At 45.7% G+C, this 23,539-nt stretch overlaps 1 protein-coding gene across 1 annotated transcript in view; it reads left to right on the forward strand.

Moving 5' to 3' along the window:
* The window catches only part of PTPN3 (protein tyrosine phosphatase non-receptor type 3), an 84,653-nt gene that overhangs the window by 21,524 nt on the left and 39,590 nt on the right, over window positions 1-23,539 (forward strand). Inside the window, exons 3-9 of the mRNA XM_029053768.2 lie at window positions 3,582-3,689; window positions 3,784-3,826; window positions 4,863-4,941; window positions 7,027-7,071; window positions 8,156-8,208; window positions 14,949-15,069; window positions 18,887-18,974. Of these exons, the coding sequence (XP_028909601.1) occupies window positions 3,582-3,689; window positions 3,784-3,826; window positions 4,863-4,941; window positions 7,027-7,071; window positions 8,156-8,208; window positions 14,949-15,069; window positions 18,887-18,974 (537 nt within the window). The remainder of the gene's footprint in view (window positions 1-3,581; window positions 3,690-3,783; window positions 3,827-4,862; window positions 4,942-7,026; window positions 7,072-8,155; window positions 8,209-14,948; window positions 15,070-18,886; window positions 18,975-23,539) is intronic.

Raw genomic sequence — 23,539 nt, forward strand, 5'->3', positions numbered from 1 at the left:
ACGGTGCTCCGGAGTCATTACAGCTACTGTCATCACCCAAGATACCCGGGCTATGACTGGGATTATACAAGGCAGCCAAAAAAGAGACCCTGCCTCCAGGCAAGGAGTAAGCCTTTATTTTGGCAGCCAGGGGCTTGCCACATTTTGTCCGTGGCTGTGGGACGCAGCCCACAATTTGGGGAAAAAGTCAGCTGGACCCAGCACTTCATAAGCTCCTCTAGACTGCAAGCTTGATGGGGATGGGGAAATTTGTCTGCCAGTCCAATCGATCGTTCGTATTTATTGAGGGCTACTATGTGAAGAATACTGTACTAAGCACTTGGGAGAGCACAATACAACAGAATGAGCAGACATATTCCCCGCCCATAATGAGCGTAAGGTCTAGAGACTGTACTAAGTGCTGGGGTGAATACAAGCACATTGGGTTGGACACAGTCCCTGTCCCACATGGGGCTCCCAGTCTTAATCCCCATTTTGCAGATGAGGGAACTGAAGCATGGAGAAGTGAAGTGACTTGCCCAAGGTCACACAGCAGACCGGGGGGGGGATCCAATGTCTCTCGGTCCCTCACGGTCCATTTGATTCTTCCCTTTCCCCCCAAATCCTCTGCTCCCTCTTCCCCTTCTTTCTCCCCTTTCAGTCGCTCTACCCCGTTTCCTCCTTCTCTGTTTTTCTCTGTCCCCCAACGAACAATTCCCAACCAGGTCCCTCTGAACCACTCCCAGCAAGCTCCTCCTCTTCCTGTTTCTCCCTGGGTAATTCCCTCTGCCCCTTCCCTACAGAGGAAATCAATCAGTTGTATTTATTGATCGCTTACTGTGTGCAGAGCACTGTACGGAAGACCTGGGAAAGTGCAATAGAACAGAGTTGGTAGGCACTGTTACCTTCCCACAAGGAACTTGCAGTCTAGAGCGGGAGACGGACATTAAAACCGATAAATAAAAAAATTACACACATGTACATACGTGCTGTGGGCTGAGGGAGGGGTGAATAAAGGGGGCAAATCCAAGTGCAATGGTGACGCAGAAGGGAGTGGGAGAAAAGGAAATGAGGGTTTAGTCAGGGAAGGCCTTTTGGAGGAGATGGGCCTTAAGGCTTCGAAGAAACCGCAGTGGACTTCCAGGGAATATGGAAAAAGCCAAAATGCCACCCTGGGCAGTGTGGTTTTAAAGAGTGGCTGGGAAGGTGCCCGGAGAGAGTCTGGTTTAGTAGAGAAGCGCTAGCTTCTGGAAGAATAGAGAAGAAAAATTCAGTCGTATTCATTGAGCACTTACTGTGTGCAGAACACTGTACTCAGCGCTTGGAGTGTACAGTTCGGCAACAGATAGAGTCAGTCCCTGCCCAACAACGGACTTGCAGTCTGAAAGAGGAAAAATGGTACCTAAGCCGTTGTGGGCAGGGATTGTCTCTCTGTTACGGAATTGTATTTTCCAAGTGCTTAGTACAGTGCTCCGCACACAGTAAACGCTCAATAAATACGAATGAATGAATATAGCAGTTTTCTTTTTCAAAGGTGTTTTTTCTTGTCAGTTATCCATTTGTTTTCACATCAGTAGTAATAATAATAATTATGGTGTTTGTTAAGCACTTACAAAGTGCCAAGCACTGTTCTAAGCGTGAGGGTAGGTACAAGATAATTGGGTTGGACACAGTCCCTGTGTCCCACACGGGACTCAGTCTTAATCCCTGTTTTGCAGATGAGGGAACTGAGGCCCAGAGAAGTGAGATGACATGCCCAAGATCACACAGCAGACATGTAGGATTGACTGGCTTGGTCAAAGGCCAACTCACTGTTGGTCAGGCAGAAAGAAAACCACACATTTCCTGCTTATTTCGGTGTGGAGCCCTCGGAGTGTTTCTTAATTCCAGCCCCACCCTCCTCCTTTTAAAGGCTATTCGATGCTGTCATCCTTTCAGAGGCCACGACTCTATGAGCGCTTAGCAGTTTTATGACGTAGAAGTTACTAGAAGAACTGAGTTGGAGAGAATGAGAGCCAACATATTTGGATCGGTGACAAATTCCTTGTACCAGTCTCTCGGAGAGAATCTGACCTTGGTGATAACCAGGTTTAGATCGAGGAGATTTCCATTTAAAGAGCCCAGGCACTGTTGTTGTTGTTCATTTCTCGGGCCTGGGAGTCAGAAGGACCTGGGTTCTAATCCCGGCTCTGCCACTCGTCTGCTGGGTGACCTTGGGCAAGTCGCTTCACCTCTCTGGGCCTCAGTTACCTCATCTGTAAAATGGGGATTAAGACTGAGTCCTATGTGGGACAGGGACTTTGTCCAACTCGATTAACTATACTTCAGTGCTTACTACAGTGCCTGGCACATAGTAATCTCTTGACAAGTACCATTTCAGGAAAAAAAAGAAAGAAGATGCCAATCTGGCCTGAAATTGCCAGGTGCCTGAAGCCAGGGATAGATTATCTATATATATATATATATATAGATGGATATAGATCTACATCCATATATATCTATATATATATAGATATAGATATCTATCCCTGGCTCAGTATATGTATATATATTGTCTGTCTCCCCATCTAGGTTGTAACTGTGATCAGGCAACACGTTCGCCAACTCTGTTGAACTGTCCTCTCTCAAGCGCCTAGTACAGTGCTCTACCCCCAGTAAAGACTCAATAAATACTGTTGATTGATCCAGGTGATAGCTCAAGTTCTGTCTTCCAGCTCTACGACTCTAATAGTGATGATAATTCTGAATGCAGTGAACCTGTAGAAATGCACCTTGTGGATAACTCCGGTTGGGGTGATGTTCAAAGTGGGAGCCTTTTCATCCAGCTTCCAGCACCCCGCGTCTCTTTCTCCTCCCCCCCACCAACTCATCCACCCTTTCCCAATTCTTTGATCTCAGCTCAGTATGTCCACTTGCCCACTGCCAAGCTCTTAGGCGTTTAATCAAACATATGTATCAAGTGCTTAGTGTGTGCAGAGCACTCTACTAAGCACTTGGGACAGTACTATAAAATGGAGTTGGTAGACTCGTTCCCTGCACACACAAACTTACGGTCTAGACATCCTCGGCCCCGGTGGGGTGGATTCTTATTCCTGCACCTAAATGACTTTTCCCCATTCTTGGAGAGCTTTTAGAAGCTAATTGTGTCAGCCCAAGTCTGACAGGGAAATGAGGTCACGCTAAGGCGACTGGATTCTCTGAACAGATTTTCACTTCTTGGAACCAGATACAGGATGTATGTAGCAGGAGGAAAAGTGCTTATGAGTTTTAAAACTCATTTTAGAGCTTTCATTTTGCCTGATTTTCTTTATGAGACCTAAAGAAAACACCCAAGCCAACTCCACACATTTCCTGGAATGGCCAGAGGTGATTATCGGTGAACACCGATCCTTTTTTTAATCTTATTTGTATGCAGGCCTTCCAGGAATTCAGTGATCGGATATTTTCAAGGTTGCTCAAATTAGTTTTCTAGCATCAGGAGCCCCGGGTCTATCGTCTCTTATCCCTTAACATGTCTGCTTTGCAGATGGCTTTTCCAGAAGGTATTTTAATAAATTTCAGTAGTATTCAGCGTTGACTCATACATATATTCTTTGCTCTAGAAACAAGACACTGGTCAAGTTCTGCTGGATATGGTCTACAACCATTTAGCTGTAACAGAGAAAGAATATTTCGGTTTACAACATGGCGAAGATTCATTAGATTCCCCCGTAAGTACAACGCCTTAAGATTTACTTGTTCTATTTCTAGTTTGGGGGTTTTTTTTTGATAAATGCAAAATCTCTGATTTTTCTCATCCCACAGAGATGGCTAGAGTCAAGTAAACCAATCAGGAAACAGCTTAAAGGTTGGTAAAGTGTGACTTCAGAGATGAACAACTTGCTAGGGTTTGGGGGTTTTTTTAAACTAGAATTAGTAATGCTCTCCTGATACCAGATACAGAGTGCCAACCTCTCATTTTGATTTTAGTAGTAGAAAAGGGGCAGGGTTGTAACGGGGCTGATGAGAGTGAGGAGGGGACAGGCGTCAATCAATCAATGGTATTTATGGAGCGCTTATTATGTGCAGAGCACTGTACTAAGCACTTCGGAGAGTACTATTAGCATACCATATCGAGTTTACAAACCTGGTTCTAATCCCGGCTCCTCCATTTGTCTGCTGTGTGACCTTGGGCAAGTCACTTAACTTCCCTGTGCCTCAGTTACCTCATCTGTAAAATGAGGATTAGGACCGTGAGGCCCATGTGGGACAACCTGATTACCCTGTATCTAGCCCGGCGCTTAGAACAGTGCTTGACACATAGTAAGCGCTAACAAATACTATAATTATTATTACGAGCCGCCATTTTGGGTCTTTTCAGCCCAGACTAGATAATCTGAGGTTCCCTAAGGGACCTTGGAAAAGCAAAGTCGGGTGTTCAGATTAAACAGCGCTGCGGGGGACGGGGGAGCACGATGCCTATTTAGATACATGCAGTTTCTGCAGAATTAATTATCCATGCCGGGAATTTACCTTGACATTGGAGCTGAGCCCCAAAGCCTAAATTAAGGCCCTCATCTGTGCAATTAAAATAAGCGGAGCCAGTGAATTTGGATTTTATTTTCACAAAGCATCCCCAAATTGCAGGGCCACACACCTTTTTGTGAACTTGTTCTAAATATACTTCTTTAAAAGCGTCTCCTCTGTGAGGGAGAGGGAAATTGCAGTGTGCTTTTTTCAGCAGGACTGTCAAAACTATGAAAGGGGTTAAATGATCCTTTAAGTGCAGTCGCATAAACAGAAGATTCTGCTTTCTCATCTGCTTATCTTGAGGAAGCTCTTCCAAATTAACCTCCACGCTCGCGGTGAAAGAAATTTCTAATACCCTTTTAAAAATCTCATAGGAGGCTTCCCCTGTATCCTGCATTTCCGAGTGCGTTTTTTTATTCCCGATCCCAATACACTGCAGCAGGAACAAACCAGGTAATTGGATGATTTATGCTCGCTTAGAACGTAAAAACTGTTTCTCATAGAACGACACCCTTGCTCTTTTTAGTGTCACGGAGCCTGATTATGTAAGAATGACATTTAAGCACCCGAAGTTATCACCAGGAGAAAGTCGGATGGGTTGAAGCCTGTACATTTCCATAGCGAAAAGTGCTGAAAGGGTTGAATTTCAGATAGAAAGGGTCCGTGAATGGATGTCACAGATCTAGGGGGGACCTGAGTGGCCAGGGACCGCCCTCGTAGAGAACGGACCCTGAGGCTCCGTTGACTTTAAAGCCGATCAACGTGGCTTGGTGTGACGGCGTCTCACCCCGCTGCCATCTTACTCTGTGCAGAGCGCTTTACTAAGTGCTGAGGAGAGTACAATACAAAAACGTAACAGGCACCTTCCCTGCCCACAACGAGCTTGGAGTTTGTCACAACCGATAAAATCCCCCAAGTAATTGGAGGCTCTCTCAGTTTGGTAATACCTATGAAGGCATGCCTTGATGCCGGAAGGTAAATCCCCCTCTGCAGTAATGAAGAATGCTTTTGAATCCATCGGTGGATTTACTGAGCGCTTACTGTGTGCAGAGCACTATGCTAAGCGCTTGGGAGAGACTCAGTCCCTGCTCACAGCAAGCTTGCAGTGTAGAGCATACAGCAGTTGATCGCTATGCAGTTCACTTCAGTCGTATTTAATAATAATAATAATAATAATGTTGGTATTTGTTAAGCGCTTACTATGTGCCGAGCACTGTTCTAAGCGCTGGGGTAGACACAGAGGAATCAGGTTGTCCCACGTGGGGCTCACAGTCTTAAGCCCCATTTTACAGATGAGGGAACTGAGGCACAGAGAAGTGAAGTGACTCGCCCACAGTCACACAGCCGACAAGTGGCAGATCTGGGATTCGAACTCATGAGCCCTGACTCCAAAGCGCTTACTGTGTGCGGAGTACTGTACTGAGTGCCTGGGAGGGTACAATACAAAAATAAATGGACACATTTCCTGCCCACAACGAGCTCGCACTTTAGAGCTTATAGTAGTTTATCACTATGATCAACTCCCCCAAATAATAGGAGGCTTTGTTAATTTGGTAATGTCATCGTGCCCTGTGAAAGCATGCCTTGATGCTGGAAGAAAAAGCTCCCTCTGTAGTAACTGAAGAATGCTTTAGAATAACCCTGATTTCCCACCGGACCGCAACGTCTGGCACAGTCTAAGAGGTGGAAGGGACATAGTCTTGAGATGTAGGATGCCAAAGAATCGGTCAGTAGGTCTACTGTATTTATTGAGCGCTCTCTGTGGGCGGAGCACGCGCTAAGTGCTTGGGAGAGTACAATGTAACAGACACATTCCCTGCCCACAACAAGCACAAGTGCTGTGGGGCTGGGAGTGGGGATGAGTAAAAGGAGCAAGTCAGGGCGATGCAAAGGGAGTAGAAGAGGAATGGAGGGGCTGGAATATAGTGGAAATAAGTTGAGAAGCAGTGTGACCCAGTGGATAGAGCACGGGCCTGGGAGTCAGAAGGACCTGGGCTCTAATCCTGGCTCAGCCACTTGTCTCCTGGGTGACCTTGGGCATGTCACTTCATTTCTCCGTGGCTCAGTTACCTCATCTGTAAAATGGGGATAAAGACTGTAAACCTCATGTGGGAAATGGACTCCGTCCAACCTGATTAGCGGGTATCTACCCCTGTGCTTACTACAGTTCCTGGCCCAAAGTAAGCGCTTAACAAGTGCCATTTTAAAAAAACAAAGCAAAAAAAAAAAAAGATTAACATCTGATCTCCCCTGCACGTTGTTTGCATCCTTAGAGGTTCTGGGTGGGCTTCCTGAAAGAGAGAGCAAGTAGTAGATAGGGACGTTCCAGAAATATGGGGAGAAATATGTGTGTGTGTATGTGTGTTTGCATATTTTATATGAATTATATGAACGACCAACCTGTAACGGAGTGCTGAGTGGACACTGGTTTTGCTCTTTGGACAAAAGGTTCTTAGGGTTATCTTTGTTTAAAGACTTTAAACTTTCCTGTGTCGATTTCAATTGGAGTAAGAGCTGTGTTCAAATTTGTTGTTCTAGGCATTTGTATTTTCTGCAACTGAAGCTGGATATCTGTGAAGGAAGGTAATGAGAAATACTTGATTTATTTTACTGAAGAATCACTAGACTGAAGAACAAATAAGTAGGGCAGCTCTTTCAGCTGCAGCTGGGAAACCTAGTAGAAACCTCCAAGGCAGCAACCTCAAAATGTCATTTTGAACTTTGGAGGCATCTCTTTGGATATGGGGAATCCTTATGGAAATGGCCCTTCACAGGGCCAGGTATTCATTCATTCAATCCTGTTTGTTGAGCGCTTACCTTGTGCAGAGCACTGTTGTAAGCGCTTGTTCTTGTCACCCCTTTGGCTGGCTGGGAGTCAGCGTGGGGGTGACAGCACAGACTGTCACCAAAGACATCAATGGTATTTAGTGAGCGCTTACCACAGGCAGAGCCCCGTACTAAGCACGTGGGAGAGTACAGTGTAACAGAGTTGGTAGGGATGTTCCTTGCCACAGTGAGCTTACAATCTGGAGACATCCCCTCAACCCTTGCAGAGAGTGTGGCGCCCACTGTCAGAGTCTGGAAATGACCAGCTCAAGATGGCAGGAGATGTATCTCCTGACCGTGGGGCCCCTTCTGGACATCTCTGATCAGCTGACAGTGGGCGCTACACTCTCTGCAAGCGTTGAGGGGATGTCTCCAGACAGTTTCCTGACTCTGAGTTAGGATTACGTTCCTACGGCAACCACCGCTAGGCCGACTTTTTTGTTGAATCTCCTCAGTGTCAATGTAATGGAAGGTTCTTGTTTTCAAAATGCATTTGTTTTTAGAGCTCTAAATTCTTGACCGTGAAAAACTTTCCGGTGTATTTGTTGCAATGTGAAAGCACTCATTTATGGTGGAGAATTTATTGTCAGAGTCCCTTTTTGCGATTCAGGATGTGGGCAAACCCTTGATAGACCGTCATTCAGTCAATCAGTGGTGTTTATTGAGCTGTTACTGTGTGCAGAACACTGTACTAAGTGCTTAGGAGAGTACAGTATAATAGAGTTGGCAGACACGATTACTACCCACAATGAACTAACAGCCTAGAAGATCCGTGATGCATTTGTCGTGATGTAGTGATATCTTACTTGATTAAGAGATACTTTTTTTTTGTATCTTCCAGGTTAACATGCCCTCTTAACTCTGCAGTTGTTCTTGCCTCCTATGCAGTTCAGTGTAAGTAGCTAAACCTTTTCTTCCTGACAAGATCTTTTGAAATGGTTTCTGCGCAAGGCTGGTTCCCACTATCTGAATTCCGCCACTGCTGTCATCTCCCCTTCTTCCCCAACCATCGCCGTTTTGAACGCGCCTTTGGCTTCCGCCCGCAGGAGTGGTTCTGGGGGGATTAAATGGGGATTAAGTTCTCCTCGCTCCTACCTAGTCTGTGAGCCCCCCGTGGGACAGGGACTGTGTCCAATCTGATAACTTTGGATCTAACCCAGTGCTTGCAACGGTCTTCGGCACATAATAAGCCCTTGACAAATACCGTAATAGTGACAAATGGAGTCTGGACCAGGATTTGGAAATATGAGAGGCGGCGAGGGGAGAAAGAAGGCCGAAGGAGGGTGAGTTGGAGAGAGGGCGGAGGAACCCACATTTTCGATCGCTAGTCTAGGAACTGGGACCGAGACCCCTTCCCCTAGACTGTAAACTCCTGTGGGCAGAGAACGTCTGTAACCACTCTGTTAGATTGTTCTCTCCCAAGCCTTAGCACTCTGCACTCAGTAAACACTCAGTAATAATACTTCTGGTATTTGTTAAGCGCTTACCGTGTGCCAGGCACTGTTCTAAGCGCCGGAGAGGACTCAAACAAATCGGCGTGGACACAGTCCCTGCCCCGCATAGGGCTCACAGTCTTAATCCCCATTTTAGATGAGGAAACTGAGGCGCAGAGAAGTTGAGACTTGCCCAAGCTCACACAGCAGACAAGTGGCAGAGCCGGACTAGAACCCGGGTCCTTCTGTGACTTCTGGGCCCATGCTCTATCCACTAGGCTACAGTGCTTCTCAGCACTTACCATCGATTAATTCATTGTACTTTACTCTCCCAAGTATTTAGTACGGTGCTCCACGCACAGTAATCGCTCAGTAAATACCATTGTTGATGCTGCTGCTGCTGCTGCTCTCAAGATTTACTCATATTGAGGCTCTAAGAATATAATCCAGTGACGAGCACAAATGGTCTTCCCGTTCTGGAAAGGCCTTGAGGAGGCCCTCTGTGGAAAATTTTAGGAGCCAGGTCTGAGACGGAAAGAGAAACTGCTCCTGAGATAGGAAAGGAAACTAGTCTCCACCTAGTACAGTGCTTTGAATGTAGTAAGTGTCGTAATGCTATTAGTACTACTCTCCTGTCAGTGATTTCACTGATATCACAGGACTGGCTAGGATTGGATTATAAATATCCTGCACTCATCCTTCTTGATTTTAGTCCCACCCAGAAACATTTCGAATATAGAATTCTTCTTTTTATGGGCAGGCGGGGCTTGAAATTTCTGGGACTGAAGTAAGACCTCTTTTCAAACAAAAACTCCTCGCCATTGGCTTTAAAGCACTTAAAGCACTTGCCCCCTCGTACCTCATCTCTCTACTCTTCTACTACAACCCAGCCTGCACATTTTGTTCCTCTAATGCTGACCTTTTCAGTGTACCTCCATCTCGTCTGTCTAGCCGCCGACCTCTCGCCCACATCCTACCTCTGGCCTAGAATGCCCTCCCTCCTCATATCTGACAGATAATCGTTCTCCCTTACTTCCAAACCTTATCGAAGGCACAACGCCTCCAAGAAGCCTTCCATGACTAAGCCCTCCTCTCCTCTTCCCCCACTCTCTTCTGCCCCACTCTTACTTGCTCTTTCATTCACCCACCCTCCCATCCCACAGCACATAGGTATATATTTGTATATGTAATTTATTTATAGTAATGTCTGTCTCCCACTCTAGACTCTGAGCTCATTGTGGGCAGAAATGTGTCTGTTGTTATATTGCACTCTCCCAAGTGCTTGTACAGTGCTTTGCACACTGTAAGCATGCAGTAAATACGATTGAATGATTGAATGAACCTCTTTTCACTGAGAGAGTTCATGTTTTGGGGGAAGGTGGAGTTTAGAACTTTTGTGGTAAATGGTGCCCTTCACTGGCTTTTTTTGTGTATGTATGTGTGTGTGTGTGGCATCTCACTGTCTTTTGTGTGTGTGTGGCATCTAAGTGCTTACTCTGTACCAGGCACTCTACTAAACACTGGGGTAAATCCAAATTAATCAGGTAGGACTTAAGTGGCAGAGCCAGAATTAGAACAGGAAGCAGCATCGCCTACTGGATAGAGTAGCAAGGGCCTGGGAATCAGGGCGACCTGGATTCTAATTCTGGCTCCGCCACTGGTCTGCCGATCTGTGGCCTTGGGCAAGTCCCTTAACTTCTCCGTGCCTCATTTACCTCATCCGTAGAAGATTGCGAGCCCCACGTGGGACTGTGTAAAACTTGATTAGCTTGTGTCTAACCTAGTGCTTGTGACAGTGCCTGGCACCTAGTAAGTACTTAACAAGTACCATAAAAAACAACGACAAACAAAACCAAAGCCAGCTCCTTCCCTATTTCCAGGCCCGGACTCAATCCAGGAGGCACACTGCTTTTCTTCCTCGGGGCAAGAATGCTCTTGGATTTGTGTTGATCTTGTAGCTCTGTAGAAAGAGCACGGGCTTGGGAGTCAGAGGTCATGGGTTCGACTCCCGGCTCTGCCACTTGTCAGCTGTGTGACTGTGGGCAAGTCACTTAACTTCTCTGTGCCTCAGTTCCCTCATCTGTAAAGTGGGGATTAACTGTGAGCCTCACGTGGGACAACCTGATTATCCTGTATCTACCCCGGTGCTTAGAACAGTGCTCTGCACATAGTAAACGCTTAACAAATACCAACGTTATATTTAGAGAAGCAGCGTGGCGCAGTGGAAAGAGCACGGGCTTGGGAGTCGGAGGTCATGGATTCGAATCCAGGCTCCGCCGCTTGTCAGCTGTGTGACTGTGGGCAAGTCACTTAATTCTCTGTGCCTCAGTTCCCTCATCTGTAAAATGGGGATTAAGACTGTGAGCCTCATGTGGGACAACCCGATGATCCTGTATCTACCCCAGTGCTTAGAACAGTTCTCTGCATATAGTAAGCGCTTAACAAATACCAACATCATTATTATTAACATCTAGTCTGTATGAATTACAGCACAGAAGAATGAATGGAGTCTACTCTAAAGCCAGGTTTCTTGTAGAGAGAGAGGGCGCGTGCCTTAACCACACCCAAAGAATAACCAGTATTCGTCGTCATCTTCATGTTTTTTTATGTGAGGGAAGTTTGGCAGCTCAGGAGTTAATGTTTTTATTTAGATTTTTTTTCTTTTCCCTGACCTGTTCATAGAAAAGCTTGGACATGCGTTTGGAAAAAGTTAATGTTTGACAGGTGTTATTCTGGTTCAAAAGCTTGGCAATAAAAACAAAGCTTTGTTTCGGGATTATTCTGCTTTAATAACGAGTGTTGAATTTACAATCCTCAAGGTTTTGAGAAAGGAGTTGAAATGACCAGTGCTAGTCTGTCCCTATATGCCCTCCTAGCGAAGCTCAGTTCTGAGGCCGTGGGCAGAGATGATAATTGTGGTGTCGGTTCAAGCCGGGCACTGTACTAAGCGCTGGGATGGATATAAGCAAATCGAGTTGGATCCAGTCCCTGTCCCACATGACGCTCACAGTCTCAATCTCCATTTTACAGATGAGGGAACTGAGACAGAGAAGTGAAGTGATTTACCCAAGCCACACAGCAGACAAGTGGCAAAGCTGGGATCAGAACCCAGGCCCTCATTGTTATTATTAATAGTATTTATTGAGCGCTTACTATGTGCAGAGCACTGTACTAAGCGCTTGGAATGTACAAGTCGGTAACAGATAGAGACAATCCCTGTCCTTTGACGGGCTCACAGTCTAATCGGGGGAGACAGACAAAAACAATAGCAAGTTCTGAGATTTCAGGACGGGCCATCCCCGAGGAGAAATTGATTATAAACGCTAATGGTTGGTGAGGCAGCATGCGCACACGCCTTTCCGCCACGTGCAACGAGCGAGGAGGCGTGAAGTGCTCGCGAAGGGTTTTGAGCCACAGCTGTGGATTAGGCCGTGGTCAACTGAGGCGAGGCCTCCGCTTTCATCCTATCGTTGATCGTGGCGGTTCCCCCTCCGTTCCTTCACTCCTACCGAAGGCGGGAGGTGCCGGTGGCCAGAGTTGGGAAAGGGCGACATTGTCAGGGGCAGCTGCAGAGGCAAGAAGATGACTTCGGGGGACTTAGAGAAGTAGCACGGCCTGATGGAAAGTTCGTCGTATTTATTGATCGCTTACTGGGTGCAGAGCACTGTACTAAGCGCTTGGGAGAGGACAGTACAACAGACACATTCGCTGCCCACGACGAGCTTACCGTCTAGACGGGCCTGACGCTTTTAGGACCTGGATTCCACTTCCGGCTCCGCCACCCGTCCGCTGTGTGACCTTAGCCGAGTCGCTTCACTTCTCTGTGGCTCAGTTACCTCATCTGGAAGATGGAGATTAAGACTGTGAGCCCCTTGTGGGATGTGAACTGGGGCCAATCTGATGAGCTTGTATCTACTTGGTACAGTGCTTGACACATAGGGCAGGTTTAACAAATACCACTGTTATTAAGAAACAACGGCACCCTGGTGCAGTGAGACGGCTCTTTTGGCGGAGGAAGAAGTGTCCCTGTGGGAGGGCTGGCTGACTCCCAAGAAACTCAGTTTTTAATTAGAGGTACCTTTAGGGTCTGACATAAGAAGCAGAGAGAATATCGTCTGGAAACTCAGTCACTCAATCCGTTTGGCACCTCCTGCCTTACCTGACCGGTCTACTACAGTCCAGCCTGTATACTTCACTCCCCCAGCACCAGCTTGCTCACTGGGCCCCGATCGCATCCATCTCACTGCCGACCGCTCTCCCACCTCTTCGCTCTGACCTGTTCCCTCCCCATTCTCGTGCACCGGACCACCACCGTCCCCACCTTCAAAGACCATTATCATCATCATCGAGGTCACATCTGCTCCAAGAGAAGCAGCACGGTGCAGTGGATAGAGCACGGGCCTGGGAGTCAGGAGGTCATGGGTTCGAATCCCGGTTCTGCCCCTTGTCGGCGGTGTGACCTTGGGCAAGTCACTTCTCTGGGCCTAGTTCCCTCACCTGTAAAATGGGGATTAAGACTGCGAGCCCCACGTGGGACAACCTGATTACCTTGTATCTCCCCCAGTGCTTAGAACAGTCCTTGGCACATAGTAAGCACTTAAATGTCACTTCACTTCTCTGTGCCCCAGTTACCTCATCTGTAAAATGGGGACTAAGACTATAAGCCTCACGTGGGACAACCTGATTACCCTGTATCTACCCCAGCGCTTAGAACAGTGCTCTGCACATAGTAAGCGCTGAAATACCAACATTATTATTATTATTATCCACCCCGATTTAAGCCCAGTTCCTTGTCTCCTTCCTTCTCCATGGTCTGCACGCCTGGATCTGTGACCTTGGGCATTTGGTATTTGCCCCACCCGCAGCACCGCGGCACTTCACGTGCATATCTATAAATTATATTATAAATTATTCATATTAATGTCTGTCTCCCCCTCTAGACCGTAAGCTCGTTGTGGACAGGGGTGGTGTCTGCTAATTCTGTAGTGCTCTACTCTCCCAAGGGCTTCGTAAAGTGCTCTGCACACAGTAAGCGCTCAACAAATACTACTAACTGACTGGAAACCCCTCTGGGCCTTGATGCCATAGGGTGGGAAAAGGCTCCAGCGTGTTCATTGGCTGAAGTTGTAGTATTGTGTTTGGCACCTCATTCTGTTTGGGATTTTTCTCCTCTTAAAACTTTCATCAGGGTTTTATCAGAGCACTTCTTATGCAATACTCTGTGCTTAGGTAGAGATTTTACCCGTAAATGTAATCGTCGGACAAGGTGATCCTCCCCTCAAAATGGATCAGAGAAGCAGCGTGGTCTAGTTGACAGAATCCGGGCCTGGGAGTCAGAGGAGCTGGGTTCAAATTCCGGATCCACGACTTGTCTGCTGCGTGGCTTCGGGCGAGCCACTTCACTTCTCTGGACCTCCAGTTACCTCATCTGTGAAAGGGGGATTGGGACTCGGAGCCCCACACGGGACAGGGACTGTGTCCAACTGGGTTATCTCGTGTCTATCCCAGTGCTTAGAACAGCGCATGGCACATAGTACCACTTAAATGCCACAGTTGTTGCTCTCAATGGCCAAGATGTTTTTCTTTAGCCTTTTCTACTTCAGGAGTGCAAAACACGGTGTTATTTTGAGGTGTCCCTAGTTTGTGATTTCTCTCTTTTTGCACACGTTGCTTCCAAAACTGCATTTTCAGTCATTTGAAACAGCTGTCACTACTCAGGATATCTGACAAGAGAAGCAAGGGCAATTTTTGTGTGTCTTTTAAGCACTTCAAGCGCTTATTCTGTACCTAACACTGTTCCCAGCGCTGGGATACAAGTTAAATAGGTCGGACACAGTCCGTGACCCACAGAGGGCTTACAGTCCAAGGAGGAGGGCAAAGAGGTATTTTAATTCCCATTTTACAATTCAGGAAACTGAGGCACAGAGAAGTTAAGTGACTTGCCTAAGTTCACACAGCAAACCATTGGCAGTGCAGGAACCCAGGAGCTCTGACTCCCAGGCCCGTTTTCTTTCCATTAGGCCAAGCTGCTTCTCTTAAAAAATAGAATTGAGTAAACTGTTCATTGTTACATAGAGAAGCCAGCTTTGTTTCTGGTAATCTTACTTGGCCTTCTAAGTATTATCTTCTGATATTTAATTTGATTTCTAGTGATTTTTGACTTTGTTGACTAATTGTTGTTTTCTTTTGCTCTCTTAATAGCTCATCTTGGAGACTATAACTCTTCTGTACATCTTTCAGGATATCTTTCCAGTAGTCATTTTATTCCAGAACAGAATAAGGACTTCGTTACTAAAGTAGAATCACTACATGAACAACACAGGTAATAACATACATCGCCGTTCTCATTTTTACAAGTTCGATTTGGTAGGGTTTGTGTTTTGTATCAAAATTTGCTCTCTGGGTTCCTGTCAACCTTTTTGCTCATGAAGAAAAGATTGGGGGCGTGTTTGTAATTTAAGATTTCAGAGGTCTTCTAATAATAATAATAATTATGGTATTTGTTAAGTTCTTATGTGATAAACTCTGGGGTAGATACAAGGTAAGCGCTTAGTACTGTGCTCTGCACATAGGCACCCAATAAATACTATTAAATGAATAAATCAAGACAGTTATTGCCTGCTTACTGTAGTTAGGCTCTCACTTATAGCATCATAGCCTTAACTTTGATTCTTTCACAAACCCTTTGATGAACCTAATGCCCGAGAGCTAAATTCTGAGAGCAGTTTATTCAAGGATAGTTAAATGAATATTTTTTTTCTTTTTAATAATGGCCACAACTCTCTTAAGCACCTAACCGTAAGAGCTAGGAACATGAACCATAAAAATCCATCGGTCCTATTTGCCCTATTTATTATTATCAATAATAATGGTATTAAGCACTTACTAATGTGTCAAACACTGTTCTCAGCGCTAAGGTAGATACAGAGTAATCGGGTTGTCCCACGTGGGGCTCACAGTCTTAATCCCCATTATACAGATGAGCTAACTGAGGCACAGAGAAGGTAAGTGACTTATCCAAAGTCACACAGCTGACAAGTGGCGGAGCTGGGATTAGAACCCATAACTGAGTCCCAAGCCCGTGTTCCTTCCACTAAGCCCGGCTTATTTATTTACTGAGCGCTTACTAAGGCATCAGCTTTTACATTCTGAATCTTTCTGACCAGCTGATGTAGAGTAATAAAGAGTTCTCGCTCTCGCAGGATTTTGATCTTGCCGCGGGTAGCAATAATTTATAACCAATGTGCAGTCTTGCATCGTCTGCCCTGTAACTTTATTCCCCGGGTTTCCGGCGTGATTCGAAAAAGTCTCCCAGTCATCCCTGCCTGACTGCGTCGCTCCGGGCCAAGGACCCTGGTTGCCCAGTTAAGGTCTGAAGTGACTGGTTCCTACTGGATTTAGCCGGTTCTGGTCTCCGAGTCCCAAGGGAGGGAAAGAGGCAGGGAGGAAGGAGAGAGGGGTCCTACCTTTGCCGGTCTGACCTCCCGCTGGCCTAGCCGCTCTGCGTGCGTTTTTTTTTAGGGAATCTGTAGCGTCGACTTTCTCCTACGCCTCAGAGTCAGTCAGTGGTATTTATCGAGCGCTTACTGTGTGCAGGGCACTGTACGAAGCACTTGAAAGAGTACCAACAATATAACACATTCTGTGTCCACAGTGAGCTTACGGTGTAGAAGGGGAGACAGACGACGACAGCATAAGTAAATCAATTATGGCTATGTTCATAAGTTCTGTGGGGCAAGTGGGAGGGATGAATGAAGGGAGGAAGTCAGGGTGACACAGAAGGGAGTGAAAGCAAAAGGAAAAGTCAGGGAAGGCCTCTTGGAGGAGATAATAATGTTGGTATTTGGTAAAGCGCTTACTGCGTGCAGAGCACTGTTCTAAGCGCTGGGGTAGATACAGGGTCATCAGGTTGTCCCACGTGAGGCTCACAGTCTTCATCCCCATTTTCCAGGCGAGGTGACTGAGGCACGGAGAAGTTAAGCGACTGGCCCACAGTCACGCAGCTGACAAGTGGCCGAGCTGGGACTCGAACCCGTGACCTCTGACTCCCAAGCCTGGGCTTTTTCCACTGAGCCACGCTGCTTCTCTGAAGGAGATGGACCTTCAGAAGGGCTTTGAAACTGGGGGAGGGTAATTGTCGGATATGAGGAGAGAAGGGCGTTACGGGTCAGAGGTCGGATGTGGGCGAGATAGACGAGGTGGAGGTACAGTGAGAAGGTTGGCGTTAAAGAAGCCAAGTGTGAGGATTGTAATAGGAGAACAGCGAGGTGAGGTAGGAGGGGGCAAGGGGATTGACTGCTTTAAAGCTGATGATGAGGTTCTGTTTGACGTGGAGGTGGATAGGCGACCACTGGAGGTTCTTGAGGAATAAAGAAAGGCGAACCGAATGTTTTTGTAGAAAACCCATGCAGACTTTGGGAAGCTATCACTTCTTGCCTTTTTAGAGCTATTCCGATAATTAGTCCCAGAAAATCCCAGGTCCAAGGATTAAGCACTAACCATGTGCCAAGCACTGGGACAGAAAATAGATAAGAATATAGGCCTCAATCCCTGTCCCAGCTGAGAATCAGCGTATCCGTTGGATAGCGCGCAAACATGGGAGGCAGAAGGACCTGAGTTCTAATCCCAGCTCTGCCATTTGTCTGCTGTGTTACCTTGGGCAAGTCACTTAATCTCTCTGTACCTGTTACCTCAGATGTATAATGGGGATTAAGATATAATGGGGATGAAGACCGTAAACCCCAAATGGGACAACCTGATGAACTTGCATCTATTCCAGCGTTCAGTACGGAGCCCTGGCACATGGTAACCACCTAACAAACAAATAACTATGAAACAGAAAGGTGGGGAGGGAGAATGGGTCTCTCTTGCCCATTTTTACGGATAAAGAAAACGAGGCTCAGAAAAGTTAAGTGACTTGACCATGGAGCTGGGATTAGAATCCAGACCTCCTGACTGGTGAGCTTCCAGCATGCTTAGAACAGTGCTTGGTACACAGTAAGAGCTTAACAAATGCCATCGTCAACATCATCATCACCACCACAAACAGGTTGATCTCAGTATTTGTTGACTGCATTTCTGCTCAGTAGAAAGTACCTGGAATTTATCCACTGTCATGTGTTCTAAAGTAGTCTCCCATCATTCCATGGCATATTTATTTTATTGATTCCCACTCCTGTCTTTTAGCAGACCCTGCAATTTTTCTACCATTTATCAATCATATTTATTGAGCGCTTACTGTGTGCAGGGCACTGTACTAAGCATCGGGGAGAGTACATTACAGCAGAGTTGGTAGACACATTCTACCAACAGTCTAGAGGACTGTACCCTGTACCATTGAAAGAAGGGGTGGCAAATATTTATATTAAAGTTTGTATTTTTCCATGTTTTATACCTAAAGGACTACTGCGATAAACATAAAACCAAAATAGACCTTTGCAGGTTAACCCCTCCCACCCACCAAGTTTTTGTTCCCTTTACTTGCCTCTCTGTTCACAGAAGTTTTCAAAAGAGCATGAAGTCAATGAAAAACGAGTACCATCTAGGAGGAAATTTTCTTTTTAAAATTTGGCCCAAATGTCAGATTGTTAGGAAGAAGTTCCAGTGAAACTATGTGTCGTTTGTAGGTTGGCATTTGTAAAGAGCAGAGTTTTCCATGGTTTCAGGTCTTTAGCCACGTGACCTATAGCGGAAAGCAGAATTTGAGGGGGGAACCAATACTGAAGAAAATTCTTTGGTGGCCAACTCAGTAAACAGTTTAAATAGCAAGTGGGTTTTGGTAAATGGTACGTTTCGCCTTTTTTCTGTGCGATTCCTTCCTAAAACTGCAGTATTTTAGTGTGAAATTTTCTCTTTTGAAACAGGTTTAAAATTTGCAACTGAGAGTGTATCTACGTTGGGTTGAGGAAGGAAAAAAAAATGTTAATATCAGATTTTACTCTTTGGGAATTTGCCATATTGAAATTAAGGTTGTTGCTTTTTATTATGAAAGGAAACTTTGTTCAGTTGACCAGGCTGTTTCTTTTGATTAGCTTTGATCTAGAGAGCTCATGTTGAGGTTATTGGCTTTCTATTTTTGCCATTTTTTAACCTGTGAAGCAATTTGTATTACATGGTTTTCTTTTTTTTCTGCTTTTCAGTGGTCTCAAGCAGTCAGAAGCCGAATCCTGCTATATCAATATCGCCCGTACACTAGACTTTTATGGAGTTGAATTGCACAGTGGTAGAGTATGTTTGCTTTGTCACGTTTTTGGTTAGAAAAATATAAATGAGCTAAGATGGAGTTTCCTTTTACTAAGGAACCGTTCTCTTCCAAGTTGGGGGGCTTCATATTAACACATCCTAAAAAAGTTTTGTGGGCTTTTTTTTGAAATTGGATTTTTGGAGATTGCAAATATTTTGGTTCCTACTGGTTATTTTGGAAACATGGTGGGCCATTTGGAGAAACTTAACTTCCTGACTAAACCACAACTTATTGACTGTAAAAGGTAGTATAAAGCTAGCCCTTGTTACTAAAAACACAGGCGATTGCCCTCTTTTGAGGGGGTTGCTGTGGCTAAGACTGTTGGAAACTGTGCTGTGAGAACCCTGAAATATCTACTCTTCTAGCCACAGTGCCCTTCAGCTTTTATTGCACTTAGCATTTATCCTTGTCATTTTTTATGCTGATTTTGTGTGTGTGTGTGTGGTTCTGTAATTCATGTGTCTGTCGCCAGCCCTCTCCCCCTTTTATTTTGAAATCGTGAACCCTTTGAGGACCAGGTACCCCCATCTACTTCTCCGCACCAAAGTGTTCTTTCTCAACGCTTAGTACAGTGGTTTGCACACAGTAATAATAATAATGATGATGATGGTATTTAAGTGCTTAGCCTGTGTGAAGCAGTGTTCTAAGCACTGGGGTAGGTAGATCGAAGCTGATCAGTTTGGACACCGTCCCCGTTTCACGTGGGGTTCACAGTCTTCATCCTCATTTTACAGATGAGGCGGAGTGACTTGCCTAAGGTCACACAGCAGACAAGTGGTGGAGCCGGAATTAGAACGCAGGTCCTTCAGGCTCCCGGGCCCATGGTCTATCCACTGGGCAACACTGCTTCTAGGCAGTACTGTTTATTCTTTAATATTATCATTGGCTATGCTAGCTGCCAATATTTTGCTCTTCCACGCTTCATTTATTCTCTAGCCGTTGGCAAAAAATCTGTCTAGGGAGGAGTCTTTCTCTTGATCTTGGCATCTTCTGGCAATGCCCTAGTTGGGGATTTTTGCCCTTCACACTTTGAACAATCCTGGTTATGGTGGGAAGGGCTCAGTGTGTTGGTTGAACCAAGAGGAACCTCTTTTAGCTTCCGCCATTATGAGGCCATTGTTGATCTCCACAGAACTCTTCATAGGATCGGCATCCCCAGGCCTCCACCTTTGAGAAACAGCATGGCCTAGTGGATAGAGCAAGGGCCTGGAAGTCAGAAGGACCTGGGTTCCAATCCTGGTTCTGCCACTTCTCTGGGCCTCCCTTCCCTCATCCAGCAAATGGGGATTAACACTGTGAATCCCATGTGGAGCCTGAATTGGATTCAACCTGATTATCTTGTATCTACTCCAGCGCTTAGTACGGTGCCCATAGTTAGCGCTTCACAAATGCCATTAGCAACAGCAGTTGCCTCCTTTGGGCTCTGAGACCCTCTCCTCTGGCATCCTTCAAGACTGTTGATCTTTTATCAGTCATTCAATAAATCAATCATTCAATCGATTGTATTTCTTGAGCGCTTACTATGTGCAGAACATTGTACTAAGCTCATCTGTCTCTAGAATGGATTGCGACCATTGGGAATGAGCTCTTTGCCTTGAATCCATCAGTGGTATTTATTGAGCACTTACTGTGTGCAGAACACTGAACTGAGCATTCGGGGAAAGTCCAGCACGATATTCATTCAATAGTATTTATTGAGCGCTTACTCTGTGCAGAGCACTGTACTAAGCGCTTGGAATATACAAATCGGTAACAGAGACAGTCCCTGCCCTTTGACGGGCTTACGGTCTAATCGGGGGAGGCGGGCGGACAAGAACAATAGCAATAAATAGAATCAAGATAAATAAAATAGAAACAATAGGGTAGGTAAACACGTTCCCTGCCAACAAGAAGGGATTAAGACTATGAGCCCCATGTAGGACATTGAGTGTGTCCAGTCTGATTACCTTGTATCTACCCCAGTGCTTAGAACAGTGTCTATCACATAGCAAGCCCTTAACAAATACCATAAAAAAAAAAACTTACTCCTCCCCCTCCTTTTCCTCCCTGCCTCGTGACGAGATTCTTCCCTTGGATTTTGAATCGAGTCCTCCATCTTTCTTCCCCAGCTTTTCCTAGCCATTTTGCCTAATCCCAAAAGTCAGCACTAATCCCAGCTCGACCACTTGCTTGCTGTGTGACCCTGGGCAAGTCACTTAACTTCTTTGCCTCAGTTTCCTCAACTGTAAAATGGGGATTCAATACTTGTAGTCTGCCCTACTTAGACTGTGGAGCTCCAGGTGGGACAGGGACTGTGTCAGACTTAATTAATTTGTACCTACCCCAGCTCTTAGAATAGTGTTTGACACATAGCACTTAACAAATACTATAAAAAAACAAACCACCACACCCCATTTACCATCCTAGTTACTGCCTGGGACTGTAAGCCTCTAGACCGAAAGCTGGTTGTGGGCAGGGAATGTGTCTAAAAACTCTGTTCAATTGTACTCTCCCAAGCGCTTAGTACAATGCTCTGTACACAGTAAGCGCTAGTGCCTGGCGCATGGTAAACCATTAAATACCATAAAAAAACCACGACTGATTGGCCTAGAATTTCTAAGGTCTATGACAGGTGTGACGACCGCTTGCATATCTTAGGAGGTCAGTCCTCAAACATCAGGAGTTTTAACAGTTCAGGGTCCCTAGCATTTTTCTCATCACGTGGGCATATTTCTAAGCTAGAGCACCCCGCGATTACATGGTCAAAATGGTCAGTAGTATTTGTTAAACGCTTACTATGTGCCAAGCACTGTTCTAAGCACTGGCGTAGATGCAAGGTAATCAGGTTGTCCCACGTGGGGCTCACAGTCTTCCTCCTCATTTTACAGATGAGGTAACTGAGGCACAGAGAAGTTAAGTGACTTAACCACAGTCACACAGCTGACAGATAGCGGGGCCAGGATTAGAACCCACCACCTTCGACTCCCAAGCCCGCCCTCTTTCCACCAAGCCACGCTGCTTCTCTGCTTTTGAATGTATGTGGATCTCAAGACATTCTGTGCCTAATCTCAGTTGCGGTGATACGAAGGACATCGGATACTTAAACACAGCCTGTGCAGACATTTCGTGTTTTAAAAAAGGAATGAAAGCATTTTAGTAGCCAATTTAAGGAAGCAAAATACAACAGGAAGATGGTGGCATTTAACGCAGACTTTCATGCCATTCCACTATGCGGTAATACGGGATGACTCAAAGAGCATAGTATAAAATCCTGTTAAAATTGTGGATTTTACCTTCTCTAGTCTTAATCCTAAAATAGTTACACAATCTTTTTTTTTTTTTTAAAGAAAATAATGGTATTTGTTAAGCGCTTACTCTGTTCCATCATCATTAGGGGTATTTATTGAGCACCTACTGAGTGCCAAGTACTGTACAGAGTGCCTGGGTGAGCACAACAGAAGCAAGATATATTATGATCACTACCCTTTGGGATCTTAATTAATGATATCTGTTGAGCGCTTACTCTGCTAATTGAGATTCAGAGTCCAGAGTCTTAGCCATTAGCGTTGTCTGAGTCATCCGAGTCGCTTACTGCTCCATTTCAAAGCGATGAGTTTTTCTCTGATGTCTCCAATTCCCCACAGGGCTTGGCCTTCAAGTAGGCCAACACAAAGATGCACAACTTGTGTGGTTTGTGTCCAGGCCTGGGGCTGAGCAGGCTGGGTATTGCTAAGTCTTCATTTCAGTTCGGGGTACTGCATCTGAGTCACAGAAACCCAAATCTCGCATACGCCTTCTTGAAGGGAAATGTTTCTCATTATGGTTTGGATTAAACCAATCCCCTTCTCCCCCTAAAATCTGATATAATAATAATAATGTTGGTATTTGTTAAGCGCTTACTATGTGCAGAACACTGTTCTAAGCGCTGGGGTAGATACAGGGTCATCAGGTCATCCCACGTGAGGCTCACGGTTAATCCCCGTTTCACAGATGAGGTAACCGAGGCACGGAGAAGTGAAGTGACTTGCCCACAGTCACACAGCTGACAAGTGGCAGAGCCGGGATTCGAACTCATGATCTCTGACTCCCAAGCCCATGCTCTTTCCACCGAGCCACGCTGCATCTCTGATATCTCAGATTGGGAGGGAAAAAACCTTCTCTCTACATCCCATTGTTCACGCTTCTTTTTGGATCAACTTTTCTCCTGTGCTTTAGAAAGTTACCCTGGATTTTTTTTTTCTTTCTGACTCCTATGTACTTCCCCTCCCGCCCTCACCACCACTTGCTTTCCTTCCCCAAGTGGAGATCTTGCAAGTTGAGGTGACACTTAGACACACCCCTAGTTAGGGACAGACAGGCAGGCGAAGGAGCAGCAAGGTCTGGTGGAAAGAACCCGGGCCTTGGAGTCAGAGGACTTGTTGGCTGTGACACCTCGAGCAAGTCACTTCACTTGGTGGCTTAGTGGAAGGAGCCCGGGCTTGGGAGTCACAGGTCATGGGCGCTAATCCTGGCTCCACCACTTGTCAGTTGTGTGACTTTGAGTAAGTCACTTCACTTCTCTGGGCCTCAG

This window comes from Ornithorhynchus anatinus, chromosome X3, assembly GCF_004115215.2.
Source record: "Ornithorhynchus anatinus isolate Pmale09 chromosome X3, mOrnAna1.pri.v4, whole genome shotgun sequence".
Lineage (NCBI taxonomy): Eukaryota > Metazoa > Chordata > Mammalia > Monotremata > Ornithorhynchidae > Ornithorhynchus > Ornithorhynchus anatinus.